The 24,238-nt window shown below is 48.2% G+C and overlaps 1 protein-coding gene across 4 annotated transcripts in view; it reads right to left on the reverse strand.

Annotated features, from left to right (window-relative positions):
• The window catches only part of NT5C (5', 3'-nucleotidase, cytosolic), a 531,233-nt gene that overhangs the window by 385,324 nt on the left and 121,671 nt on the right, over positions 1 to 24,238 (reverse strand). For all 4 annotated transcript variants that reach the window (XM_078654501.1, XM_078654499.1, XM_078654500.1 and 1 more), the window contains one exon: positions 15,028 to 15,128. In XM_078654501.1, coding sequence (XP_078510627.1) covers positions 15,028 to 15,128 — 101 coding nt within the window. The remainder of the gene's footprint in view (positions 1 to 15,027; positions 15,129 to 24,238) is intronic.

Genomic DNA, 24,238 nt, shown 5'->3' on the forward strand with positions numbered 1-24,238 from the left:
GCTGGTGTTGCACTTTGCCTTGATGTAGCTGGCCTGGTGACACAGGGAGGGTGCTGCATGTTGGCAGCAATCTGACGTAGCGATTGGCTCATTTCCCGATGCACCATCAAGAGCTGAGCCAGACTTGCCTCCACCCGTCCATAATGTAGGTGTAGGTCTTGCCTGGCTATTTGCTCTGCCTGCTGGTCTTTCACCTGGTTGAGGGCCTCCGCAAGCTGGCTTACCTCCCTGGTGTCCCGCCGGTATGCCTCCAGGATGTTAGTCAGTTCAGGCATACCGGGCCATGCAGCTGACTGACCAGAATCTTGCCTCCGCCTTGCGCCACTCCCACCACCCTGACCCACACGAGCATGGCCTGCGCTTGTGGGCACATCCGATCGACGGGCCTCTGCCACCTCAGGGGCGCCCGACAAAGGGTGTCCCTCATTTTCAGACAGGCTCTCTGGTGGATCATGGGCAGGGCTCTGACCTGTCTGCTGGGATGTGGTGGGAATGGTTCCGGTGGTTGGCAGAGATGTCGCTGGTACAGTTGCTGCAGGGGTTTGGGATCCAGAGGAGCCAGGTTGGTCGGGGTCATCCACAGTGCGTTGAGTGGTGTCGCTGTCGGTGGGGTCCTGCTGAGCCTGGGACTGGGATCCTTCTCCCCCCTCGTTGGGGGGGTGGGCTCCACACGTTGCCCTGTGTGTGGGAGAGACAGACACTGTTAATGCACTATCAATTGACATCTTAATTATTTAGCCATTATCCCCATCACAGTTCCACAAGCTTTACATTGTTGTCATTGTTCAGTTGTGTATGTAGTGGTAGTAAATTGACATGTACTCTGGGGTATTTTCCTTCTTCCATTCTCTTGACAATGACTGACACAGCCATTGCTGTGTCTTGTCTTGCCGGCACAACACATATACAGCAGTGCTCGGGTTCACGCAACATCCAGGATACAGTGTAAATCCTTATGTCTGCGTCAAGCATGCACAGAGTTGAGATGCAGCATGTCCATGTAAGAGACAGTGCATATTTTATTTTGGATACATTCTTCTACTTTGGATAGGTGTTGCTGTTCCGTGACGGCCAAACAATGCCAACACCCCTGGACCTGTACACACACTTCTAGATCATGGCTTTGGAACGTGGCGCTTCTCCAAGACGCATCACCTTGTCAATACCCATGTCCATGTTGGTACTTAAGTGCATCCACAACGTTCATGAGATGGGGCACGTGCATTGTGTGAGAGGCACAATGGACAGGAGCATCTGCAATGTGCATGTAAAAGTTGTATGCATATTCATATGAGTGTCTGTTTAGTTGTGCTATATGACAATTGGGACAGTGTTGCACTCCATTGCCTGTCCCCAGGGGATGAGTTTCTGTGAGGGGGGTGTATGACAGGCCATGCTAGTAGTTTGCGTGTGATTTGCAAGAGTCCATCCTTCATGATTTGGCTGTCCCCTCATGTAGCATGCTGGCACAATCGTGGTTGTGTATTCCTGCACAGGATGTGTGACCTTGTCCTGGTGTTTGTGTTTGCAATGATCACAGGAGGGACTTGTGCTGCCTACACCTGTGCTCATTGTGTACTACAGAGCTTTCAAACTGTGTGTCCTGACACAGTACAGTGTCGCATGCAAATGGTGGGTGTGTTGCAGGGCACTTAGTAGATGACTGCTGGTAATTAGGAGACATCCCTAAACACTCTGCGCTATGGTCTTTATAAGGCCTGTGCAGTGCTTGGGTGCAACTGTGTGTGTGCCCAGGGAGCTGGGGTGAGGTGACAGAGGGAGGAACACTGAGGGATGGATACAGAAGGAGGGAGGGAGACAGAAGGAGGGAGGAGGGCAACAGAGGGATGGAGACAGGGATGGAGGGAGTCAGAGGGATGGAGGGAGACAGAGGGATGGAGGGAGACAGAGGGAGGGAGATAGAGGGAGGGAGGGAGTCAGAGGGATTGAGGGAGTCAGAGGGAGAGAGACAGAGGGAGGGAGGAGGGCAACAGAGGGATGGAGATGGGGATGGAGGGAGTCAGAGGGATGGAGGGAGTCAGAGGGAGGGAGACAGAGGGATGGAGGGAGACAGAGGGATGGAGGGAGTCGGAGGGATGGCGGGAGTCAGAGGGATGGAGGGAGTCAGAGGGAGGGAGACAGAGGGATGGAGGGAGACAGAGGGATGGAGTGAGTCAGAGGGATGGAAGGAGTCAGAGGGAGGGAGACAGAGGGAGGTAGGAGGGCAACAGAGGGATGGAGACAGGGATGGAGGGAGACAGAGGGATGGAGGGAGTCAGAGGGATGGAGGGAGTCAGAGGGAGGGAGACAGAGGGAGGAGGGCAACAGAGGGATGGAGACGGGTATGGAGGGAGTCAGAGGGATGGAGACAGAGAGAGGGAGGAGGGCAACAGAGGGATGGAGACAGGGATGGAGGGAGTCAGAGGGATGGAGGGAGTCAGAGGGATGGAGGGAGACAGAGGGAGGGAGACAGAGGGAGGGAGGACGGCAACAGAGGGATGGAGACAGGGATGGAGGGAGTCAGAGGGATGGAGGGAGTCAGAGGGATGGAGGGAGTCAGAGGGATGGAGGGAGACAGAGGGAGGGAGACAGGTTGTTTGTGCTCGCTCGCTTGCTACACTGCCTTACTGTGTCACAAAATGATGCATCTCCGAAAGGTGTGTCAGCAACATGAAATAGTTTATGAGCTGTGGTCTACTATCTTGTGTGATATTTCCATATCCCTGTGCATTGGGCATGGTGCTTGGGTATGTTCCTGGGACATATGGGATGGGAGCAGCCTCTTACCCTACACATTCCACCCGTTGTGCCTCCCCCTTGCAACTACCCCCATTTGGTTGTGTACTGCTGGGACTCATGGCCACCCACCCCATGCTGCTGGGCACTGTTGTAAGTCCACCCATGTAACATGTGTTTTTTGTACACAAACCAGACTCAATGGCTCCTTCAATTCCGTGTACTCCCACCAGTGGCAGCAGGGCTATGACCTTCTCCTCCCAGGGATGGTATACAGGAGGTCTGCGGGGACCACCGCCTCCAGTGTGGTGTGCAGAGGCGTAGTCCTGGTCCATTTTCTTCTTGACCATCCTCCGCAGATCATACCACCTGGACTGGCATTCCCCCCTGGTGCGCCTGATGGGTGCAACAGCATTGACCCGGTCTACGATCCTCTCCCACAGGCGTGTTTTTTCTGCCATGCTGGTCTGTCTGACCAATGCGCCAAACAGCTGTGGCTCGACTCTGATGACTTCAGCTGTAAGTATCTCATTCTCCGGGTTAGTGAACTTTGGATTCTTGGGTGTGGTCATGGTGTGGGGTGTATGTGATTGAGGGGGTGATGGTGTGTATGGATGAGGGTGTGTGGGTCTGATTGTGAAGGGGTGGTGTGGGTGTAGATGAAATAGGGTGTATGTGTGAAGGTGTGTGGCTGCAATTGTTGGTGAGATGTCTGTGTCTTCGCAAGAATGGGTATGTTGCAAAGGATGATGGGTTGTATGTGTGGACCCTTTTATTGGTCAAATAGTGGGTGTGGCTTAATTTGAATTGGTGGTGTGTGTGTGTTACATGGCGTGGGTGTTAGTGTTGACCTCTGTTTGGCTGTTTGGCTGTGACCAGGACATTGATTCTCAATGGTATGTACACAGGAGACATGTTCAGTGTTGTTGTGCGACTCGTTAGCAAAGTCCTTGTGCTGGTTTAGGTGTTGGCGTTATGTGTGCGTGTCGTACTTGTGCGTGCGATTGACTTGTACGGGCCGTTGGCGGGTCGGGGGCTTCGCGTAGGCTTGATGGGGGGTGTGCGTGTCGTACTTGTGCGTGCTGTTGACTTGTACGGGCCGTTGGCGGATGGGAGGCTTCGCGTAGGCTTGATGGGGGGGTGTGCGTGTTGTACTTGTGCGTGCGATTGACTTGTACGGGCCATTGGCGGGTGGGGGGCTTCGCGTAGGCTTGATGGAGGGGTGTGCGTGTCGTACTTGTGCATGCGATTGACTTGTACGGGCCGTTGGCGGGTGGGGGGCTTTGCGTAGGCTTGATGGGGGGGTGTGCGTGTTGTACTTGTGCGTGCGATTGACTTGTACGGGCCGTTGGCGGGTGGGGGGCTTCGCGTAGGCTTGATGGGGGTGTGTGTCGTATTTGTGCGTGAGATTGACTTGTACGGACCGTTGGCGGATGGGGGGCTTCGCGTAGGCTTGATGGGGGGGTGTGCATGTCGTACTTGTGCGTGCAATTGACTTGTACGGGCCGTTGGCGGGTGGGGGGCTTTGCGTAGGCTTAATGGGGGTGTGCGTGTCGTACTTGTGCGTGCTGTTGACTTGTACGGGCCGTTGGCGGGTGGGGGGCTTCGCGTAGGCTTGATGAGTGGGTGTGCGTGTCGTACTTGTGCGTTCGTTTGACTTGTACGGGCCGTTGGCGGGTGGGGGGCTACGCGTAGGCTTGATGGGGGGGTGTGCGTGTCGTACTTGTGCGTGCGATTGACTTGTACGGGCCGTTGGCGGGCTTTGCGTAAGCTTGATGGGTGGGTGTGCGTGTCGTACTTGTGCATGCGATTGACTTGTACGGGCCGTTGGCGGGTGGGGGGCTTCGCGTAGGCTTGATGGGGGGGGTGCGTGTCGTACTTGTGCGTGCAATTGACTTGTACGGGCCGTTGGCGGGTGGGGGGCTTCACGTAGGCTTGATGAGGGGGTGTGCGTGTCGTACTTGTGCGTGTGATTGACTTGTACGGGCCGTTGGCGGGTGGGGGGCTTCGCGTAGGCTTGATGGGTGTTGTGCGTGTCGTACTTGTGCGTGCTGTTGACTTGTACGGGCCGTTGGCGGGTGGGGGGCTTCGCGCAGGCTTGATGGGGTGGTGTGCGTGTCGTACTTGTGCGTGCGATTGACTTGTATGGGCCGTTGGCGGGTGGGGGGCTTCGCGTAGGCTTGATGGGGGGTGTGCGTGTCGTACTTGTGCGTGCTGTTGACTTGTACGGGCCGTTGGCGGGTGGGGGGCTTCGCGTAGGCTTGATGGGGGGGTGTGCGTGTCGTACTTGTGCGTGCATTTGACTTGTACGGCCGTTCGCGGGTGGGGGGCTTCGCGTAGGCTTGAGCGAGGGGTACACATGTGGTATGTGTTGATGCAGCTTGCTGTGAGGCGAATCATCCCGTACTAATCAATCTTCTTGCGCGAACACTTTGCCCCGTACGAATCGCGGACAGGATTTACGTACGGGACCGTACTAGTGAGTTTGTACGGCCTGGTTACGATTCTGACGGTAGGATTCACGATGCTTATTCGTACGGGTCGTACTTGTGCGTGCTGTTGACTTGTACGGGCCGTTGGCGGGTGGGGGGCTTCGCGTAGGCTTGATGGGGGGGTGTGCGTGTCGTACTTGTGCGTGCGATTGACTTGTACGGGCCGTTGGCGGGTGGGGGGCTTCACGTAGGCTTGAGCGAGGGGTACACGTGTGGTATGTGTTGATGCAGCTTGCTGTGAGGCGAATCATCCCGTACGAATCAATCTTCTTGCGCGAACACTTTGCCCCGTACGAATCGCGGACAGGATTTACGTACGGGACCGTACTAGTGAGTTTGTACGGCCTGGTTACGATTCGTACGGTAGGATTCACGATGCTTATTCGTACGGGTCGTACTTGTGCGTGCTGTTGACTTGTACGGGCCGTTGGCGGGTGGGGGCTTCGCGTACGCTTGATGGGGGGTGTGCGTGTCGTACTTGTGCGTGGGATTGACTTGTATGGGCCGTTGGCAGGTGGGGGCTTCGCGTAGGCTTGATGGGTGGGTGTGTGTGTCATACTTGTGCATGCGATTGACTTGTACGGGCCGTTGGCGGGTGGGGGGCTTCGCGTAGGCTTGATGGGGGGGGTGCGTGTCGTACTTGTGCGTGCGATTGACTTGTACGGGCCGTTGGCGGGTGGGGTGTGGGGGGCTTCGCGTAGGCTTGATGGGTGGGTGTGCGTGTCGAACTTGTGCGTGCGATTGACTTGTACGGGCCGTTGGCGGGTGGGGGGCTTTGCGTAGGCTTGATGGGGGGGTGTGCGTGTCGTACTTGTGCGTGCGTTTGACTTGTATGGGCCGTTGGCGGGTGGGGGGCTTCGCGTAGGCTTGATGGGGGGGGTGCGTGTCGTACTTGTGCGTGCGATTGACTTGTACGGGCCGTTGGCGGGTGGGGTGTGGGGGGCTTCGCGTAGGCTTGATGGGTGGGTGTGCGTGTCGAACTTGTGCGTGCGATTGACTTGTACGGGCCGTTGGCGGGTGGGGGGCTTTGCGTAGGCTTGATGGGGGGGTGTGCGTGTCGTACTTGTGCGTGCGTTTGACTTGTATGGGCCGTTGGCGGGTGGGGGGCTTCGCGTAGGCTTGAGCAAGGGGTACACGTGTGGTATGTGTTGATGCAGCTTGCTGTGAGGCGAATCATCCAGTACGAATCAATCTTCATGCGCGAACACTTTGCCCCGTACGAATCGCGGACAGGATTTATGTACGGGATCGTACTAGTGAGTTTGTACGGCCTGGTTACGATTCGTACGGTAGGATTCACGATGCTTATTCGTACGGGTCACCGACTGCGGTTCGTACGGTTCGCTGATATTCGTACGGAAATCGTCGGAAATGAATCGGAATTCGCAGGTTGGATGGTAAATTTCCATTCGTATGGAATCAGCTACGAATACGAATCGTACGGCGGATTTTTTTTCCGGATCGGAATCGGCCCCCTAAGTGGGGAGCAGCATCCATGAATGGACAATAGGATATCAGAAACACAATGGTGATTGTAAGAAAGACGGATCTAAAATGGAACACACATATTTATCACAATTCCTCACCAATTTAGTGAAAAACACAGAACAAATATCATGGGTAACTCAACAATGTAATACACGTTGAAATCAATTTCTAAGTGAGACTGCCCTTGTACACAATGCATAACAGTACAGGAACTCTACACTGTAGTCAACATTTCAACCAAGACAGAATAATGTTCTTCTTTAAACTACAGTCACTGTTCAGTCTGCACAGTGATAATCCTGTATAATTATCTGCCGCTGAGGGAAAAACCACCGCGAGCCTACAGATACTAAGCCTCAATTGTAGGTCCCTTGTTCAACATCATGAGGATATTCATGAGCTTCTTATGGACTGTTCTCCTGAACTGCTAGTTTTAACGGAGACGTGGCTAACTAATGACTCACTGGCTATCTCGGCTTTAGCCCTTCCCCCTGACTATCTTATTCAAACTCAGAATAGATCTAAGGCAAGGGGAGGGGGACTGGCGGTGATTTTTAAACCCATCTATTCCTGCACTCTTTCCCCTGCAAATATAGCCAACTGTGAAAGCGCTCTCTTTAAGTTAAAGGTCTCAGACACCTTCACCCTTACTGGGCTGTTGATTTACAGCCCTCCTGGGCCAGCGAGTGCTTTCCAGGAGTCATTGGTTTTAAATGTCTCTGCACTTATTTTGCAGTCAGCTAACTTTAGTGTACTGGGGGATCTCAACCTCCATTTATTTATTTATTTATTTATTTATAAAAACATTTATAGAGCGCGAACGAAGGCCCTTGGGCATCTCGGCGCTAGAGTTACTGCAATGTGTTGAGCCTCATCAGACAGGAGATCATTGGTTGAAGAGCCATGTTTTTAATTGCTTGCGGAAGATCCAGAGGGAGGGGCTAGTTCTGATCGACTCTGGTAAAGTATTCCACAATTTGGGTGCAGCTACCATGAATCTTCTGTCCCCCCAAGAAACGAGTTTGGTTCGGGGTACCACTAAGTCATGCTGGGAAGATGAACGTAGCATTCTTGAGGGACGGTAAGGAATAAGGTTTTGGACAAAGAACGCCGGTCCCACGTTGTTCAAAGCCTTGTAAACCAGGCAGAGGGACTTAAACATGACTCTCCTTCTTACTGGCAGCCAGTGCAGCTGTCTTATAGTGGATGCGGCCGAGTGATGTTTGGGGATGCGCCCTAGAAGCCTGGCAGCAGAATTCTGAATGGCCTGCATTTTCCAAAGCACTCTCTCCTGGGCACCTAGAAACAGAGCATTGCAGTAATCTAGGGTCGACAATACAAGGGAACTAACCAGTGTTTTGCCGGCACTTTCCGGCAGGAAAGGCAGGATTTTTTTTATAAGCCGCAGTTTGTGGAAGGCTGAGGAAGAAATTTGGTTGGCGTGTGGCATAAAATTTAGCTGGTCGTCGAAAAGGACTCCTAAATTCCTCACTTTTTTTGCTGGGTCCGGGGGTTGGCCCATAGATGATGGCCACCAAAGGGGGGACCATTGCGGGGAAAGGTTGCCAAAAATTACCACCTCTGACTTATCAGAGTTCAATTTCAGGCAGTTTTGAGCCATCCAACTTCCGATAGCCAACATACCTTGGTTAAAGGCGTTCGCTATTTTGAGGCCGTCGTTCTTGACTGCGAGGACCAATTGAGTGTCATCTGCATAGGAGGTCAGGCTCATCCCATGTGCCCTGATGATTTTGGCAAGGTCCGACACATAAATGTTAAAGAGTGTCGGACTAAGGGATGAGCCTTGGGGAACTCCACATGGCAGAGACAAGGGGGAGGATTCAAAAGGTCCGATGGTGACGACCTGGGATCTATTTGCCAGGAAGGAGGCAAGGAGACTCCTAGCCTTGCCTTGGATCCCAATGCTCTCGACACGGTCGACCAAGGTGGTATGGTCGACCGTGTCAAAGGCAGCCGATAGGTCCAATAAAATGAGGACAGCTGTACCTCCGGCATCCCGAATGGTTCTTATATCATCCGCCGCTTTGATCAGAGCGGTCTCCGTGCCGTGGAATTGGCGGAACCCGAACTGGGATTCGTCCAGGAGTTTATGTTCCTCGATAAAGGAAGAAAGTTGGAGGTTCATTATTTTCTCAGCTATTTTGGCCATCATTGGGAGACTAGCGATAGGACGGTAGTTTTTCAGCTCGTCCTTATCGAGGGTGGGCTTCTTAAGAAGAGGTTTTATTAAGGTCTTTTTCAGTATCTCTGGGAAGATGCCGGAACGGAACATGGAGTTACAGATTTCAGTTATTGCAGGGATGACTGTTTCCATAATTGGTCGTAGCACCTTCAGGGGACAAGGGTCTAGAGCTGATCCTGATTTAATAGATGAAACTGTGTTCTGTACCTGTAAACAGGTAACCTCGAGAAACTGGGAGAAAGTATGACTCTGGTGGAAGGTAGTTGTTGCCGGGGGGGTGGGGGAAATGTTGGAAAAAACCCTGTAGATGTCGTTAACTTTGCTAAAGAAAAAGTTGGACAGTGCGTCACAGAGCATCTGGGAGGGAGGAGGGGCAAGATCAACGGACAGACCAGCTAATTGTTTAGTTGTCTCATAAAGGGTTTTGTTAGAATTTTTAGCTGATTCTATCCTATCGCAATAGTATTTTTTCTTTGCCTCAGAAATCATGGTTTTATAAGTGGCAACTGACTCCTTTTGGAGTCCTGTGACTCCCCGGCTATACTTAAGTTTCTAGGGGATCTGGAAGCCTGCCAACTATGTCAGCTGGTTGAAGGGCCTTCCCATTCGGCAGGCCACCTATTGGACCCGGTGTTTTCAAACATCCAGGGAATTACAGTCTCCACCCCCAGTCCTCTTAGCTGGACGGATCACTTCTTGGTGCAGATTTCTATTAAGATCCCAGCTAGCTTTGGGGGAAAAGCTTCCGCCTCCCTTCTGGAGACGCCCATGGCAAAAACTTGATGGGGCCCTGTTTGAGGCCAGACTAATTAACTCCCGGCCAGATTGGCCGGACAACCTGGAGGAGGCGGATCTAGTCTATAGAGAGTGGATCAACGAGTCCCTAGATCATTTTATACCTAGGAAAATGTCAAGACCCAAACGCAAACAGTCCCACCCATGGTACTGTGAGGCGCTCACAATTAAAAAAAAAGCAGTGTAAGGTACTTGAGCGTATCTGGAGGCGATCGTATGATTCTGTAGCCAAAACCAACTTTAGAATCGCCACCAAAGCCTACCATAGGCTTATAAAAAAGACCAAGGCTAGTTATTACACTGATTTGATCAATGCCAGCACTAATCGCGCTAAAACTATCTTCGCGCTAGTGAAGTAAAGTCAAAAGTCCACATTTGTAAAGCGCACAATCACCCATAAGGGTCTCTAGGCGCTGGGGGCCGTCGGGAAGATTAAGCGAGCTATTGCCCAGAGTCACATGGTGCTGGGCTAACCTGCCGCCGGAGCCGGGGATCGAACCGTGGTCCCCAGATTCCAGTGTCAGTCGCTCTGGCCGCGGCGCCACACCTCTTCCAGAAGGAGCTGACTAAATCACCTGTGGGGATTAATAACATCATAGTGTCTGACTTGCAATGCGAAGAGCTGGCTCGCTTCTTCATCAACAAAGTTCAAGGGATTTATAACACATTTAATTCTGGTGGCTCCTCTATGACTTATAGATCTGTCACAGACCCACCGGATCTTCCCTATTCCCTCTTAACTCTTCCACTCATCTCTCAGACAGATATGGAACTCTTGACTTTAAGAATCAAGTCTGGGTCCCCGGAAGATCCTGTCAAACCAGAGATGTTTAGACTGTTTCAGGATTCCATCATGATGGAAGGGCGGGAACTAATTAATAAGTCTCTGCAGTCAGCTACTATCCCGAAATCTTGGAAACATGCCAAGGTGGTCCCCTTGTTAAAAAAAAACACCCTGGACTCTTCCAAGCCAGAAAGTTTCCGACCTATCTCCCTGCTTCCGTACTTGGCTAAAGTGGCGGAGGCACATGTAAATTCCATCCTGACAGGTTTTTTGGAGACTAATGGGATCTTGGAGGAGTCTCAGAATGGATTCCGTGCCAAACATAGCACGGAGTTGGCCTTATTGGCCGTTACGGAGCATCTAAGGGTAGCACAGGATATGGGTAGCACCTCAGCTGTGGTGCTGCTGGACTTGAGTGCGGCGTTCGACACGGTCTCCCATTGGATCCTGTTAAGAAGACTGTGGGAGATAGGTGTCGGAGATGGAGCCCTGGATTGGTTCGCGTCATTTCTATCTGACCGTTCCTTCCAGGTCCATGCTCCCCCGTACTCATCCAGCAGTTTCCCATTAGGCTGCGGTGTCCCACAGGGCTCTGCCCTTAGCCCCACGTTGTTTAACGTGTATGTCCGCCCCTTGGCCATATTGGCCAGGGAACGAAACATCAAATTAATTTCCTATGCGGATGATACGCAATTAATTTTCACCTTTTCCAATGACACCGTGGGAGACCAAGCCAAATTTCAAGAGGACATTTTGGCCATTTCCAGCTGGCTAACAGAGAACTGTCTTCAGTTGAATTCATCTAAAACTGAAGTCCTTCTTATTTGCACTGATACTCAGAAGTGGGATGAGCGGTGGTGGCCCCCTACATTGGGCTCCCCTCCTACACCCAAGAGGGAAGTTAAAAATTTGGGTGTGATTTTAGACGACGCACTCACCCTGGACTCTCATGCGAAAAGAGTAGCTGGTACTTGTTGTGGTCGCCTACGCTCTTTAAAACCTATTCTTGGCTTTTTCTAACCTTCCATCCGACAGACAATTGTCCAAGCTATGGTCTTATCCCATCTAGACTACTGTAATGTTCTTATGCTTGGGTCCAACTTGACAGTCGTTAATAGACTACAAAGAGCTCAGAACGCTGCAGCTCGTACTCTGTTCGGTCTGCCGAAACGCTGCCACACCTCTCAGGTTCTACGTAGGCTCCATTGGTTGCCCGTTAAACAGCGCATTCAATTTAAAACCTTGTGTGTTCTCCATAGAATGCTGCATTGTCTAGGCCCCCAAACCTTGCAAGGAATCTGTTCCTTTTATGTCCCGTCGCGTGCTCTCCGCTCCGCGGACCTTTCTCTTGCCTGTACCATTAAGATCCGGAGGTGCAGAGCTGGAGGCCGATCATTTAAGTACCTGGCCCCATAACTCTGGAACTCTATCCCTTTAGGTGTGCGTTCCATTACCAACCACCTACACTTTCGAAAACACGTTAAAACCTGGCTGTTTTCCTCCATTTAGGGTTCCTTAGTGAGCAGATCCTCTGCCGCATCACTCCGGTTGTTGTGTAATTGGGCTTGTCTGCAAGCGCTGGGAAGCCTCGTTGTTGGGGTAGCCATGCGCTATATAAGCGTACTATAACATAACATAACATAACATAACATTCATACCATGAGAGAATTACAATCTATACAAAATTTACCACTTGTATACATACATTAACTGTCCGATCTGAGCAAATGTCTCACCAGCATTTCTCGTGCCATAGTCCACACTCCAGCCAAAAGATTTGCTATTCTACACCTTTTTGAAAACATGCTCCTCGGCATTTACAATTTTAAAGCCTGTTCAAATTGAAGTGTCGTTGATTAGCAGCTTTACACAAAACTTGGTCTGAAAAAATAGTCTAGAGGACATAAATGCTTCAAATTCACATTAATGACGCAATCCCTTAACTGAAAGCTCTGGAGCCCGGACATATTACCAAGAGCTGGTATAACTGGATCAAGTAAACTCTGGGGTAAAAATCAAGACAAAAAAAAGAGAGGGCTCACTTGACCACATTCTCTTTATACGCTCATCTCTTCAATCCTGATGGTGTGCAGTCAGGAAATGTACTGTCTATATCACCCACACGATTTGTTCCTCAACCTCAACCAGTACCTGAAATAGAAATATAGAAGTGCAGGTACTCACTATCCTGCAGTGCCTTTTTGTTACTCAAAAGTGCCGGTGCTCTCACATCATAATTATTGTATCTCTGTTGAGAAGTGCAAGTACTCTCCCTATAATATTAAACAAGTAGCAGTGGTTGTGGTTTGATGCTACCTAAGTTGGGCAGATGACCTATTGGCTCTGGTCCTACATTTAAATATCCATAACAAAATCATTCAGAGGCACCGTCATCCATCGTAGATCCTAAAAGGCGCAGGTGACGATACCAGCGCAATGGATATGGCGTGCTGAAGAGCCCCCCGCATCCTTGAGGGGCTGCTACAGAGGAGTGTAGCCTGGGGGCTGCCATAAGAAACTCGTAACAGTCCCGACCCGAGGATCCATGGAACTCAAATGGCTTTGAGGGGTTACCGAATAACCCATGATAACTGCATAAAAAGGGTGAGCAGAGTGAAAGAGGTGATCAGCACTGAGTTCAGAAGCACAGATTGTGCTGGCTGGAGCTGGTGACAGCATTTTATATTCTGTTAAACACGGGCGATTGGTCCACTCCATATACGCGGTTTGAGGTGCTCAGGAACTTTGAGTTTCCTGGTGATGGTGCCCACGGACTGGGCTAGGCAACTTTTCTGTGTCTGTCTTTCACACCCGGAGAGAATGAGAGATTTTGTTTATTAAGTCCCTGCACATACTTCCAATATAAACCATCCCAACCAAAAAAAGAGCAATGGCTCATCCATCAATTTGTTTCTGCCTAGGGCATGCTTACCCTAGATTTAGGTTTATTTCATCTAGTATGGCTGAAACATGTCGATCATTTTTAGATGAAGAAACCATTAAGTTTCAAGATATATCCAGCTTTATATATTTTACCAATTTCGTTGATACCCATGAAATAAACAATTATCTAGTGTTTAGCTTTATTTTTAACTGGAAATGCAGAAAAGATAATTTATCTCGAGCTCCCAAATTCGTGCTGATCGAGCCCATCAGTGTGGTACTTGTAGTATCGCAGAGATACGTTCTAGTGTTCAGCATGCTTGTCACACACTGAACACCCACCCACCACAGGCGTCATCAGTCAGATGACCCTGCTTAATAAAAAGGGCTGAGCGCATGTGCTCAGGGCCAGTTAAGTAACCACCTAAACTGTGTCTGCGTCCATCATTTATGTAGCATGCGGGCCTAGCGCCCACCCATCACCACAGTACTCACCTACCATGATGGGAGGAGGCACCAATGATGAAGCATGCCATTGAATGAGGTGTCTCCTCCACCCTCTTTGCGAGACGCCTGTAAGATGGTAGGCAACCCTCAGACAGGGCCGGATTAATGTAAAAGCCTTTGCACTATTTGTGGTAGAGAAGCTTTCTGTCCCTCCCTAGATGATGGAGGGAAGAGAGGTCGGGAGGCGAAGGGCTGACGAGCTGTACTGGTTGACCAATCATGGCACTGGCCCACCATGCTCCCAGGATTACTGCAGTCGGAGCGGAACAGCTGCCCCCTGTACTGACAGCGATGAAGTTACGCGGGCTCTCTTGTTGTGGCTTGACTCAACTGTTTCATAGCTGTTTTGTCAAATCGTAAACATTAGAATCGAAGAATGGGAGAGGTGTGACGCAGCGGCCAGAGTGGATGGCTCCGGAGCAAGTCAGCCCTAGGCTCCGTGCTCCGAAGCCAGCCACTCTGCCAGTAGTTCACTTAATCTCCCCGCAGGCCCCCAGGGGCCTTGAAACCTTAAGGGGTGTTATTTTCCCGCTTTATGGATTTATTTAGAATGAGCTCGCTTGAAAAAATGACAGATTTTTAAATTACACAGACCAGGACACAGTACTCCAGATGACATGCAATAAGGAAAAGGTGGAGTACAAAGTTTTGCTATGCCGCTGTTTCCAGCCTTCACTACCAGGGTACATTGTAGGAAGCAGACGATTATCTTAGTTGTGTTCCCTTACTTCTATCTCTTCCATACCGAATCTGACCTGCTTCCAGCTGCCTTCTTCAACCTTGTGGTACCCATGACGCCATTTTTTTATCCTTAATGCTCATAAGCCAGGCCAGGTCTTTCCGTCTCTCATTACCTAAATATTGGCTTTTTCTACAACCCATATACCCTCCAATTGCTCCTTACCACCTTCTCCTTCTGAAATGGGCATTCACTTTACTAGTACTGTAGAATACTTACATTTCATAGTTTTTTTTTTTTAAATCAATAACTGTAACCACCACGATAACATGTGTATATCACTTGAAAGGCTCATAATGAATACTTTTATTTTGATAAATTGCTCTAAATAATACTTTATTAATAAGCAGCACATAATAAAGGTAAAGCAAAAAAGTATACATTTCTGATAGTCCCTTACTTCTCCATGTTGGACATCTCCTTCACAGCTTCGATAGCACCAGGAATTGGTTCCATGTTTGTAAAAAACTCTGGAGTGCTGTACAGATTGACCATTTTTTCCTGAAATTCAATTAATAAAGAATAATGTATTCAGCTGCTGTTTAAACAAATTAACTGTCAGATTTAATCATGACATGTGAGAAGGAACACTAGCCCCTAGTGAATGATGCCAGCTACAAGTAGTATGGTCAATAGCTATGTGCATTCCTCACATGCATCACTGCCTCAACCACCAGAGTACTTCCTTAACAACTGACTGCAAGTAGCATGCGCAGGCCCTCCAAAGGTATGGATCTGTCTGGATTGAAGAGTGGATCAGGAATGAGAGTAAAGACATTGTTATGGTATGTTCTGGACTATTTATCTGGGTGCCAAAGCAAATAGCTAAGCAGAGCTCAGCTCTCCTCAATTGGGAAAAGGCCAGGTTTTCAGTTGTTTCCTAACAATGAAGGTTGGGGACATAATGAAAATAGCACCGAGTTCCAAAGCCTAGGTGCAGCCATTGAGTATGCTTAGTCTCCTAAACTTGCCTTAGGAGAAGCGGGAATATTAGGCAAATCGATTCTGTGGGGTATAATTGCTCATATTTGATGCCTGGAAGGAGGAGGCAAAGACTGCCTTATGGACAATAGTCAAGGATAAGAACAGTATCCTCTCCCTGACAGGAAGCCGGTGTAGCTATGCTACCATTTGTTTTGTCCAATAATCAGTGACTATTGCTGCTTTGTTCTTAAAAGATACCCAAATTACATAGATTTTGAATAAAAGGTGCGTCTGCCCAGGAACAATGACTATTTTATATTGTTCTAAACTGTACAGTGCCAATCAGTCAGAAGCAACTACGTTTTAGCAGGGTTAACTCTTAAAAAGTTCACTAACTTCCTCCAATGGAAAGTGGCGATGGAAGACGCCAATTGACACGTATAGGGTGCCCATTATGGAAAAATGGGATTGTATCAGATTAAGCATTAACTTCATGTCACCTGCAAAAGTAAAATATTTGTCTCAGAGATCGAAGACGTTCAACCAATGGTTGCATGAACGGTTAAAAAGGGGATAAAATGGTTCCTTGTGGGACACCCCAATTCAGCAGGCAAGTAGAAGTAGCAAACAGTGATAGCACAACTTGCTTTTTAGGTCGAGCCTGGACAGCACATGCGCTGCACTGCGAGGCATGCTGTATTGAGTTAGGGACTTGAAGCTCCACCCACTCTCCTCCCACATTTTTCAGTGGCTTGTGTCCACTGTAAACTGTGGCTGTTTATTGGTCAAAAGGCTTAGAAGTCCCTCATTAGTACCACCTTGTCTCATTTCGTAACCTCCCATTTTGACACTCCCCGTTATGTGTGTTGTTGCTCCGTAGGCTTTAATTACTGCCACAGAGCACTATTTTCTCAAAGAACTTTAGACACGCTCTCTCCTAATACCTTTTAAACATTTAATAGCACGCATTTTCAATGCAATAGGTCTTGCATTTGCAAGAGTTTAAGCTATTGGCATTGTAAATGACAATGCATTTTATTTATCCGTTTAAAAAACAACACATAAATAAAAGGTATTGTCATTTACAATGCCAATAGCTCAAACTCTGATAAATTCTAGACCTATTGCATTGCAAATGCTTGTTTCTTTAAAAAAAAAATGAAGAACCAGAGACAGTTTAGAATGGCAAAATAGAGAAGAGTCTTAGAATAACGAGGTTAGTGATTGATGATGTCGAAGGCAGGTGATAGATCTAATAGTATCAGTGCTACGACATCACCCTTATACATCTTATTGCTTAAATTATGAAGAGAATAAAGTACAAAAAGCATTCTGCAATCCAAGTGAAACCCTTCTTGACTGATATCCAGATCATTTTGGGTGTACAGAAAAACTTGGAGATGACTAGCAACAACATTTTTCCAGGCATATTCCTAGAAAAGAGTGAAGTGAGAATGTTGGATTTGCCCAAAACTATATAGGGTGTAGGTTGGGCTCCTTTGACAGTGGGCTACTATCTGAAGCTTACCACTCGCAGGAAAATGTATGATTCAAGGGAGCTATCAAAACAAGCATTGGAAAACCCAGCAGGTCTCACTTTTTCGACTACTGGCTTTGCCAATACTTTTTGCCAATGATAAGCTGCATCGGCAAAAAGAAATATTTTGCAGCATCAGCATAATAAGGTGTAATGACATGAAACACGTATGCTGAAGAATGCATCATGACACTCCAAGCAGATGTGTCAATATGTGTGCATGTGATGACATATGCACATTCATACGTTACCATGCATGCGCTGACACTATCTTTGTGTGACTGTTTAAGATAAAGCACCAACTCTGGATCAGAGACAGTATAAAACCTCAAGACTAGATGTGGGAATGTGCCCCTTGATGTCACCCGAAAACAAGTGAGTTAAATTGCATTTCATAAAAACTCTCTGGAATCAAGAATAAAATTCAAACTAGTAAGATTTATTAAGAATAATTCAAGAGCACAGCAAAAATAGTAGTCAATTAGATTACATAAGAAATTAGCAGAACGTTTTAGTCAAATGTAGCAAGATAAATGGCATGAAGTGAAGGCAACATATTCTAAATCCACAGCATGAGACAAACCAACAAGGGTTCGGTCTCCAAAGTTGGGTAGTCAGCAGACGGGCTCATCTCCAAAATATTTTATAAGGAAATTTACAAAATAAGTCAATGGAAATTGCGGTTTGCAAAGGGTGACCAAATGTAGCAATGAACTGACCAATCACAATACAGGATTATACGTCTCCTAATGCCCCCATTCTAGCACTGGCCCCTGAATGAATATTAATGTGCCCTATTCTAACCTAACATCATCGGAGATAACAGTATACATCCAGTTACGGAAAAAAAGGTCTTATAAACAATGATACAGGCAGGAAGAGCCTTGAAGGTAGGGAATAGGCTTCTTCGGGTAGTTCTTCAAGAACAGTATGTGAATACAGAGCATAAGTGCACATTTGGGTTATGGGCGATGTCAGAATGAACACATCATGGCTGCATAAAAACCCAAGATGAAAGTTAGGCCTGGTTTGGGCCCAATTTAGCCAAGCACAGGAAAAAACCGTTCTCACAAGTGCAGCATATTCGTTTCAGTGCAGAAATGTTCACTTTGTTCATCACAATTTCAGTACATCAAAATCGGGATCATCACATGCATGCAGATACGGAATAAGGTACGAGCCGTTTTATTTACCATTCCAAGATAGCACACAACACCTTGTTGGACTGACAAATATGTCTAGTTGACTCCTTCTAGCATTGTGCGAGTTAAATTAGCATTTGCGGCACCATTTTGCACTCCGCCGCCATTTTGTGCCATGATATTAAGCTTCTGTCTCCCACCATCTGCTTCAACAGAAAACAGCCTCGTTTGTTCTTTTATAATTCAAGGTTCAGCTTTGTTGCACCAATGAATAGCTTGTTCTGTGTTTGTATACCCTTCTTCATATGAAGCCTTACTCCCACTGTTCAGAGAGACGGGCACGGGCTGAGTAACTTTGAAGTTAAGATAAGGTGTTCCTGTCTCAGGATGGTAGCTCATCTTACTGTGCCTCCTTTGTTAACTTGCTCCAACTGGAAATTTCCAGTCTAGGCGGGTCCTGTTGGGTATTGGAAATGTATAATATCTGATGTCAAGTTGGGAAGGGTCAATCTCTCTGTAGCTGTCTAAGGAGGCTGGTCAAACTGGACTCCGCTCGAGCGAATACTAATAAAATAACTTTGTTTGTATTCTCTACTGTCTGACTGACTCTTCATTTGTGTGGAAGGCTGAGAGGTGGTCGTGAGTGACCTGGGTGGCCTTAATCGGGTCACTTCCTTCAGTTGGCGCCCGAACGGAGACTGCATTGGGCTGACCCATCCTCGCCTGCGGGTGGTGAGGGGAACGTGGCTACGTCGGGTTGGATGGGCAGATCAGGAATCACTAAACGATAGAGCCTGGTACTCGCAGCTGCCTCGCCTGTTTGATTGGGTGGTGCATCGCTCAGTGGTCATCCCGGCTGGGGTCCTGAACAGTAAAAGCCTTGGATTTGACTGTTTGATCAGAAGAGTCGGTAGTGGAGAATAACTTTGTTTGAGTTGTGTGCACCAGGTGAGTTTGTTTTGGGCCATGGCACTGTTTGTTTGAGTTTGGTACGGTCTGAGGATTGTTTTTGACAAGCGCTTGAATTTCTTTGAATTCTTTGTGAACATGGTATTTTTTTGATCTGGTTTTGGTGAGGTCTGTGGACCAATTTTGGTAAGACAATTGAAACTATTTACCTGGCATCGTTAGTGAGTGCGCTTTGTCACAAGATGCCTTGTTTTAGTTGATTGTTTTGTGTGAGTTGTCGTTGTAGTTCTACTGATGCTTGATTGGAGGAAAGGTAGCCAGCGCACCCAGAGAGTACCTCAAACTTTGACATGTACGTCAAGCACGGTTTTGGCTCTATTATGTTTCTTACATTATGGCACAAATATACGAGGGACAATGCCGAGTTGCAGTGGCCGCTAACGGGTACCTTTGATAAACAAAAATCGAATTTTTCTGCAGGATACTTTGTTTGCAAAACGGAGTAGACAGTTGATGTTTGATTCTCTTCAGGTATGGCAAAAGGAAGCTAAGAAGAAGCGTATGAAGGCATGGAAGGAGGCCCAAAGGGGGAGAATGCAGACAGTGACACAGAAAGCAGTAGCGTCTGATAGAGAGAAAATAGAAAAAGGTATAGAGTGTGCTGATAGAAAGTTTCGATTGCAATGTGACAAATCGTATGTTGCCCTAGAAGAAGAGTAGAGGAGTTGTTAGACACCCGGCCCCCGCCTCCATATGCCCCACAGAGAGTATACCCTGTTGTGCCACAGTCTCCACCAGCTGTCTCAGTCTCTTCTGCCCCGCTGTTTCTGTTTCTTCTGTCATTCATTCAGTTGCTCTAACAACTGTGCCTCCTTTCCATCTCTGGCTTTGCCCTACGCGCCTGTGATAACTGCTGGTGTCTCTGCTGTGCCTATTGTGTCCATGTCTTCTCTTTCTCCCGCCCTTACACACACAACCCAGCCATTGACGACATTGGTGCCTACCCACTCGGTTACTACTCCATTGCTCCACCCTCACTCTCCGGCAGCATTAGGTAGTGTAACGCATGTTAGCGGGCTGGGGGACGAGGCTGGGCAACAGCTAGGGAATGGATGGGGTGAATTTTAATACGATCTGATGTGGGGGAGGAAGAAAAGAAGGCGGTAGCGAATCGGGCTACGCAGTGGGCCTGTCATCTCATCTATAGCACTGAAGATGTGTGGAGTGTGATGAGAGATTATGAGCTGTTTGTGCAGCAGCATGCCCCTAATCATATGTCAGCTATACTGATTGGATTGCGGGAACAGTGCTTCAATGCTATAGCGCCATAGATTATTTATGATATCAGAGATGTAGCTGGCATGGCACATGAGGACGTTTTCGAAAGCGTCGCAACATTGGTAGGTTGTTCGAAAAGAGCCTGACCACGGTATCCCAGTTCCCAATGAGGGAAGTCCACCCCATCTATCACCCTGAGTTGCCAGAGCTTTGAGATCAGCATGATGTTGTCATTAGACCAAAGGTAGAGGCACGCTTCCAAGAACAGTGGGTCTATACCCCATGGAAGAGGAGTGAGGTGTTATCCCTCAAAACCCAGTTACCTGACCCTAGGAAAAATCCTACTGCATATTACATGGAATTGACTGAAGCGGCTTAGTCGAGAGTAATGACACTTGCTGATATTGAAATGTGTTTTGGATTACTGGTGCCTGTCTATATTTGGAGACAGGTGCACAAGCAGGATCATGCTGTAGAACTGAATGGTACATGGGATCAGATTAAAGCATGGGATAAGGAAAGGAAGCCTGGAGAGAAGCCAAAGGCCGAGATACTAGCTTTATCCGGCCGGATTATCATGTATATGCACTCACTTATTCCTCCGAAAAGGGTAGATTGGTACAAGTTAGCGGCATGTTCACAGAAAAAAGATGAGAGCGTATCTGATTATTTCACGTGGTTTGAGGGGGCGTTTTGGGATTTCAGTGAACAGGATTTGTCAGTAGAAGGGGGTGTTCAATTGCTTGTCAATATATTTGTTACGAACCTGCTCCCACAGATCGCGTCTTGGTTGCAGCATTCGAAGAGCACCTGGACGACATCCTCTCCTTCCGTAATTTTGAGTACAGGGAAAATGAGGAGAAGGAGAAGGTAGAGAAGAAGCATAAGGAGCTAAAAATGAAGGTGTTGTTACAGCAGGCGTCTAGGGTAAATGGAAGGGGATGTCGTGCTGGTCCTGCCCGGCAGATTTCCCGTACTGGCAGGAATGCTGCACCTGAAGGGCTGAATCAGTGCACATCATGCAAAGAGGAGGGGCACTGGCGTAGGGAGTTTCTGGTGTTATTGCAGAAAGTCGCGGCCCCTCGAGGACAGGGTTCTCGAGGACGGGGTCCGGAGTAAGTGATAGGGACAAGTTTCGGGAGGATGGGAAATCACGGGATCGCTCTGATCAGAACTATTTTGATGACCCTCGAGGAAGACAGTATTATCATGATGATTATGATTTGAAGGAGGTGACAGGGATGTCCTATAGCTAGGACAGCCAGGGACAGGGTGAGGGTCCAGTTCAGATACTTGTATATCAGTGTGGACCTTATGTCACAGCAGATTTGCAAGGCTCAGTTATGAAATTCTTAGTGGACACAGGTGCAATGAATAGCTCTGTTTCTCGTTTGCTGGTCCCTGGGGCAGCTCTGTCTGGCCAAACTAATGTTTCTGTAGACTTTTCAGGTGTACCGGTTGTGAGGCCCATTTCCAAGCCACTTGCCTTGACTAGTGGCCCCTTTACTGTGGATTCGCCCTTTCTTTTGACATCCAATTGTGGAGAAAATCTAATAGGTTTAGATTTGTTGAAGAAGTTGCAAGAAACAATTTTTTGTTCTCCGGACAGTGTCGATATGACAATGGGACCAAATGTAGTGAGTTTTAAGCAGTGTTTGTCTAAAGATGTTCCCCTTCCTGCTGAGTTTAAGGACGTGCCATCCACTTTGTGGGCGACGGGCGATATGGATGTGGGACTCTTACAAATGTCCCCAGTTTCCATCAAGGTTAAGAACAATGCCGTTTTGCCCCGTATTCCCCTGTATAAAATACCAGAAGCGGGGGAGCGAGCTTTATTACGCATTATACAGGACCTGATCGAAATAGGGGTAGTTGAGGAGGCAGCATTGAATGTGTGTAACAGCCCTATTCTTCCTATTCTCAAAAAGAGATCCTCAGACCACCCGATAACAATGCAGATGTTTATCATTTTGTGATTGATTTGCACGCAGTTAACAAAAAAGTGGACCCTCAATTCTAAGTGGTCCCTGACATTACTGCCCTTCTTCCTCTGCCCAATTCTTTTCTGTCATTGATTTGAAAAATGCGTTCTTTAATATTCCAATTCATCCTGATAGCCGTTATTTATTCGGTTTTACACTAGCTGGCAGAAGCTTTAGATTCTGCTGCGTTCATCAGGGCTATACTGAGAGCCCTAGTATATATACAGAGCCGAGCCTTGAAAGCCCAACTGGACTCCTCACGCTTCCCTCAGGTAATGTATTGCTTCCGTTGGTGGATGACCTACTAATAGCTTCTGACACTGAACAGGGATGCAAAGACAGTGCGGTTAGGTTGTTAATTTCAATATTGTCGACAGGAGGTCGCCTATTTAGGTCACCTACTGTCAAAGGAGGGTAGAAGATTGACCCCTGAGCGCATTAGCACCATTGTAAAAATGCCTATCCCTAAAACTCAAAGGAATGTACGCGCCTTCATTGGCATCACTTCCTACTGTCAGCATTGGATCCCTGGTTATTCATTGCTAACAAAGCCCTTGTTAGCGCTAACCACTAAAGACGCCCATGAGCCCCTGCCTTGGACGCATGAATGTCAGCAGCCTTTTGAGCAATTAAAAAATTGCACTTTGCTCTGCTCCTGTGCAAGGCACCCCTGATTATGCAAAGCCGTTCTGTTGTACATACACGAGTCGGCTGATTGTGCGCTTTCCCTCTTAACACATGCCTTTGGAGGTAAGCAAAAGCTGTGTGCCTATTTCTCCGCTCTGCTTGACCCCGTCGCCAGAGCCCTCACAAGCTGCCTAAAAGCAGTGGCGGCTGTAGCCATCTCTATAAGGCAATCGGCTGGGCTCGTACTTGATCCTGACCTCACAGTCATGGTATCGAATGCTGTGGACACTCTTTCGAATAAGACCAAGACACAGCACCTTAACCAGTGCACGTCTGACAGGTTCAAGTTAACTCTGTTTGTCCTGCATATTACGATAAAAAGATGTGCCACTCTGAATGAACCCTGCCACGTTACTACCCTTCCCTTCGGAGAGTGAGGAAATAGACATACATGATTGTCTAAAAACCTTCAGGGCAAGGGTCCGCCTATCATCGAAAACCTGATCAAACCATACAAAGCCACCAGAAGCCTCAGCTCGGATGAGCTCCATCTGGCTGAGGTTCCAAGAATTAAGAAGGCCCGGACAGGTGGCCGCCTTCTTTCCTTCAACACCTCTAAGCTCTGGAACTCCCTTCCTCTTTTTATCTGTAAGGAAACCAACCACTTAACATTCCGCAAACATTTGAAGACATGGCTATTCCTATAACCCATCTGCTCTTCCATCAATCTCTGCAGCGCTGGGATGCCTCCGGGTAGCCATGCGCTATACAAAAGCATTTTTCATTTAATTTCTAATTCAGACAGAGGAGGAGACGAAGGGACGAGTAGACTTGACTTATGTTCCCTTATCTAACCCCCAAGAAGAACTATATGTTGATGGCTCTTGTTTCAAATTACCAGATGGCACTACAACTGCAGCATATGCACTAACCACACTGCACATGGTAGTTGAAACATCACGGGTTCCTTATCAGTCCGCCCAGGCAGCTGAGTTAGTCGCTCTCATTAGAGCTTGTGAGTTGAGCAAGGGACTGGCTGTCAATATCTACACTGACAGCCAGTATGCCTTCGGGGTTGCCCATAAATTTGGGTAGCTCTGGGCAGAGGGAGGGTTTCTTACATTGCATGGGACACACATACAACACGGCCCTCTGATACATAGGGTACTGACTGCTCTGTCGCCCCCTAAGAAATTGGCCATTATCAAGTGC

Source organism: Lissotriton helveticus, chromosome 7, assembly GCF_964261635.1.
Source record: "Lissotriton helveticus chromosome 7, aLisHel1.1, whole genome shotgun sequence".
NCBI classification, from domain to species: Eukaryota; Metazoa; Chordata; class Amphibia; order Caudata; family Salamandridae; genus Lissotriton; species Lissotriton helveticus.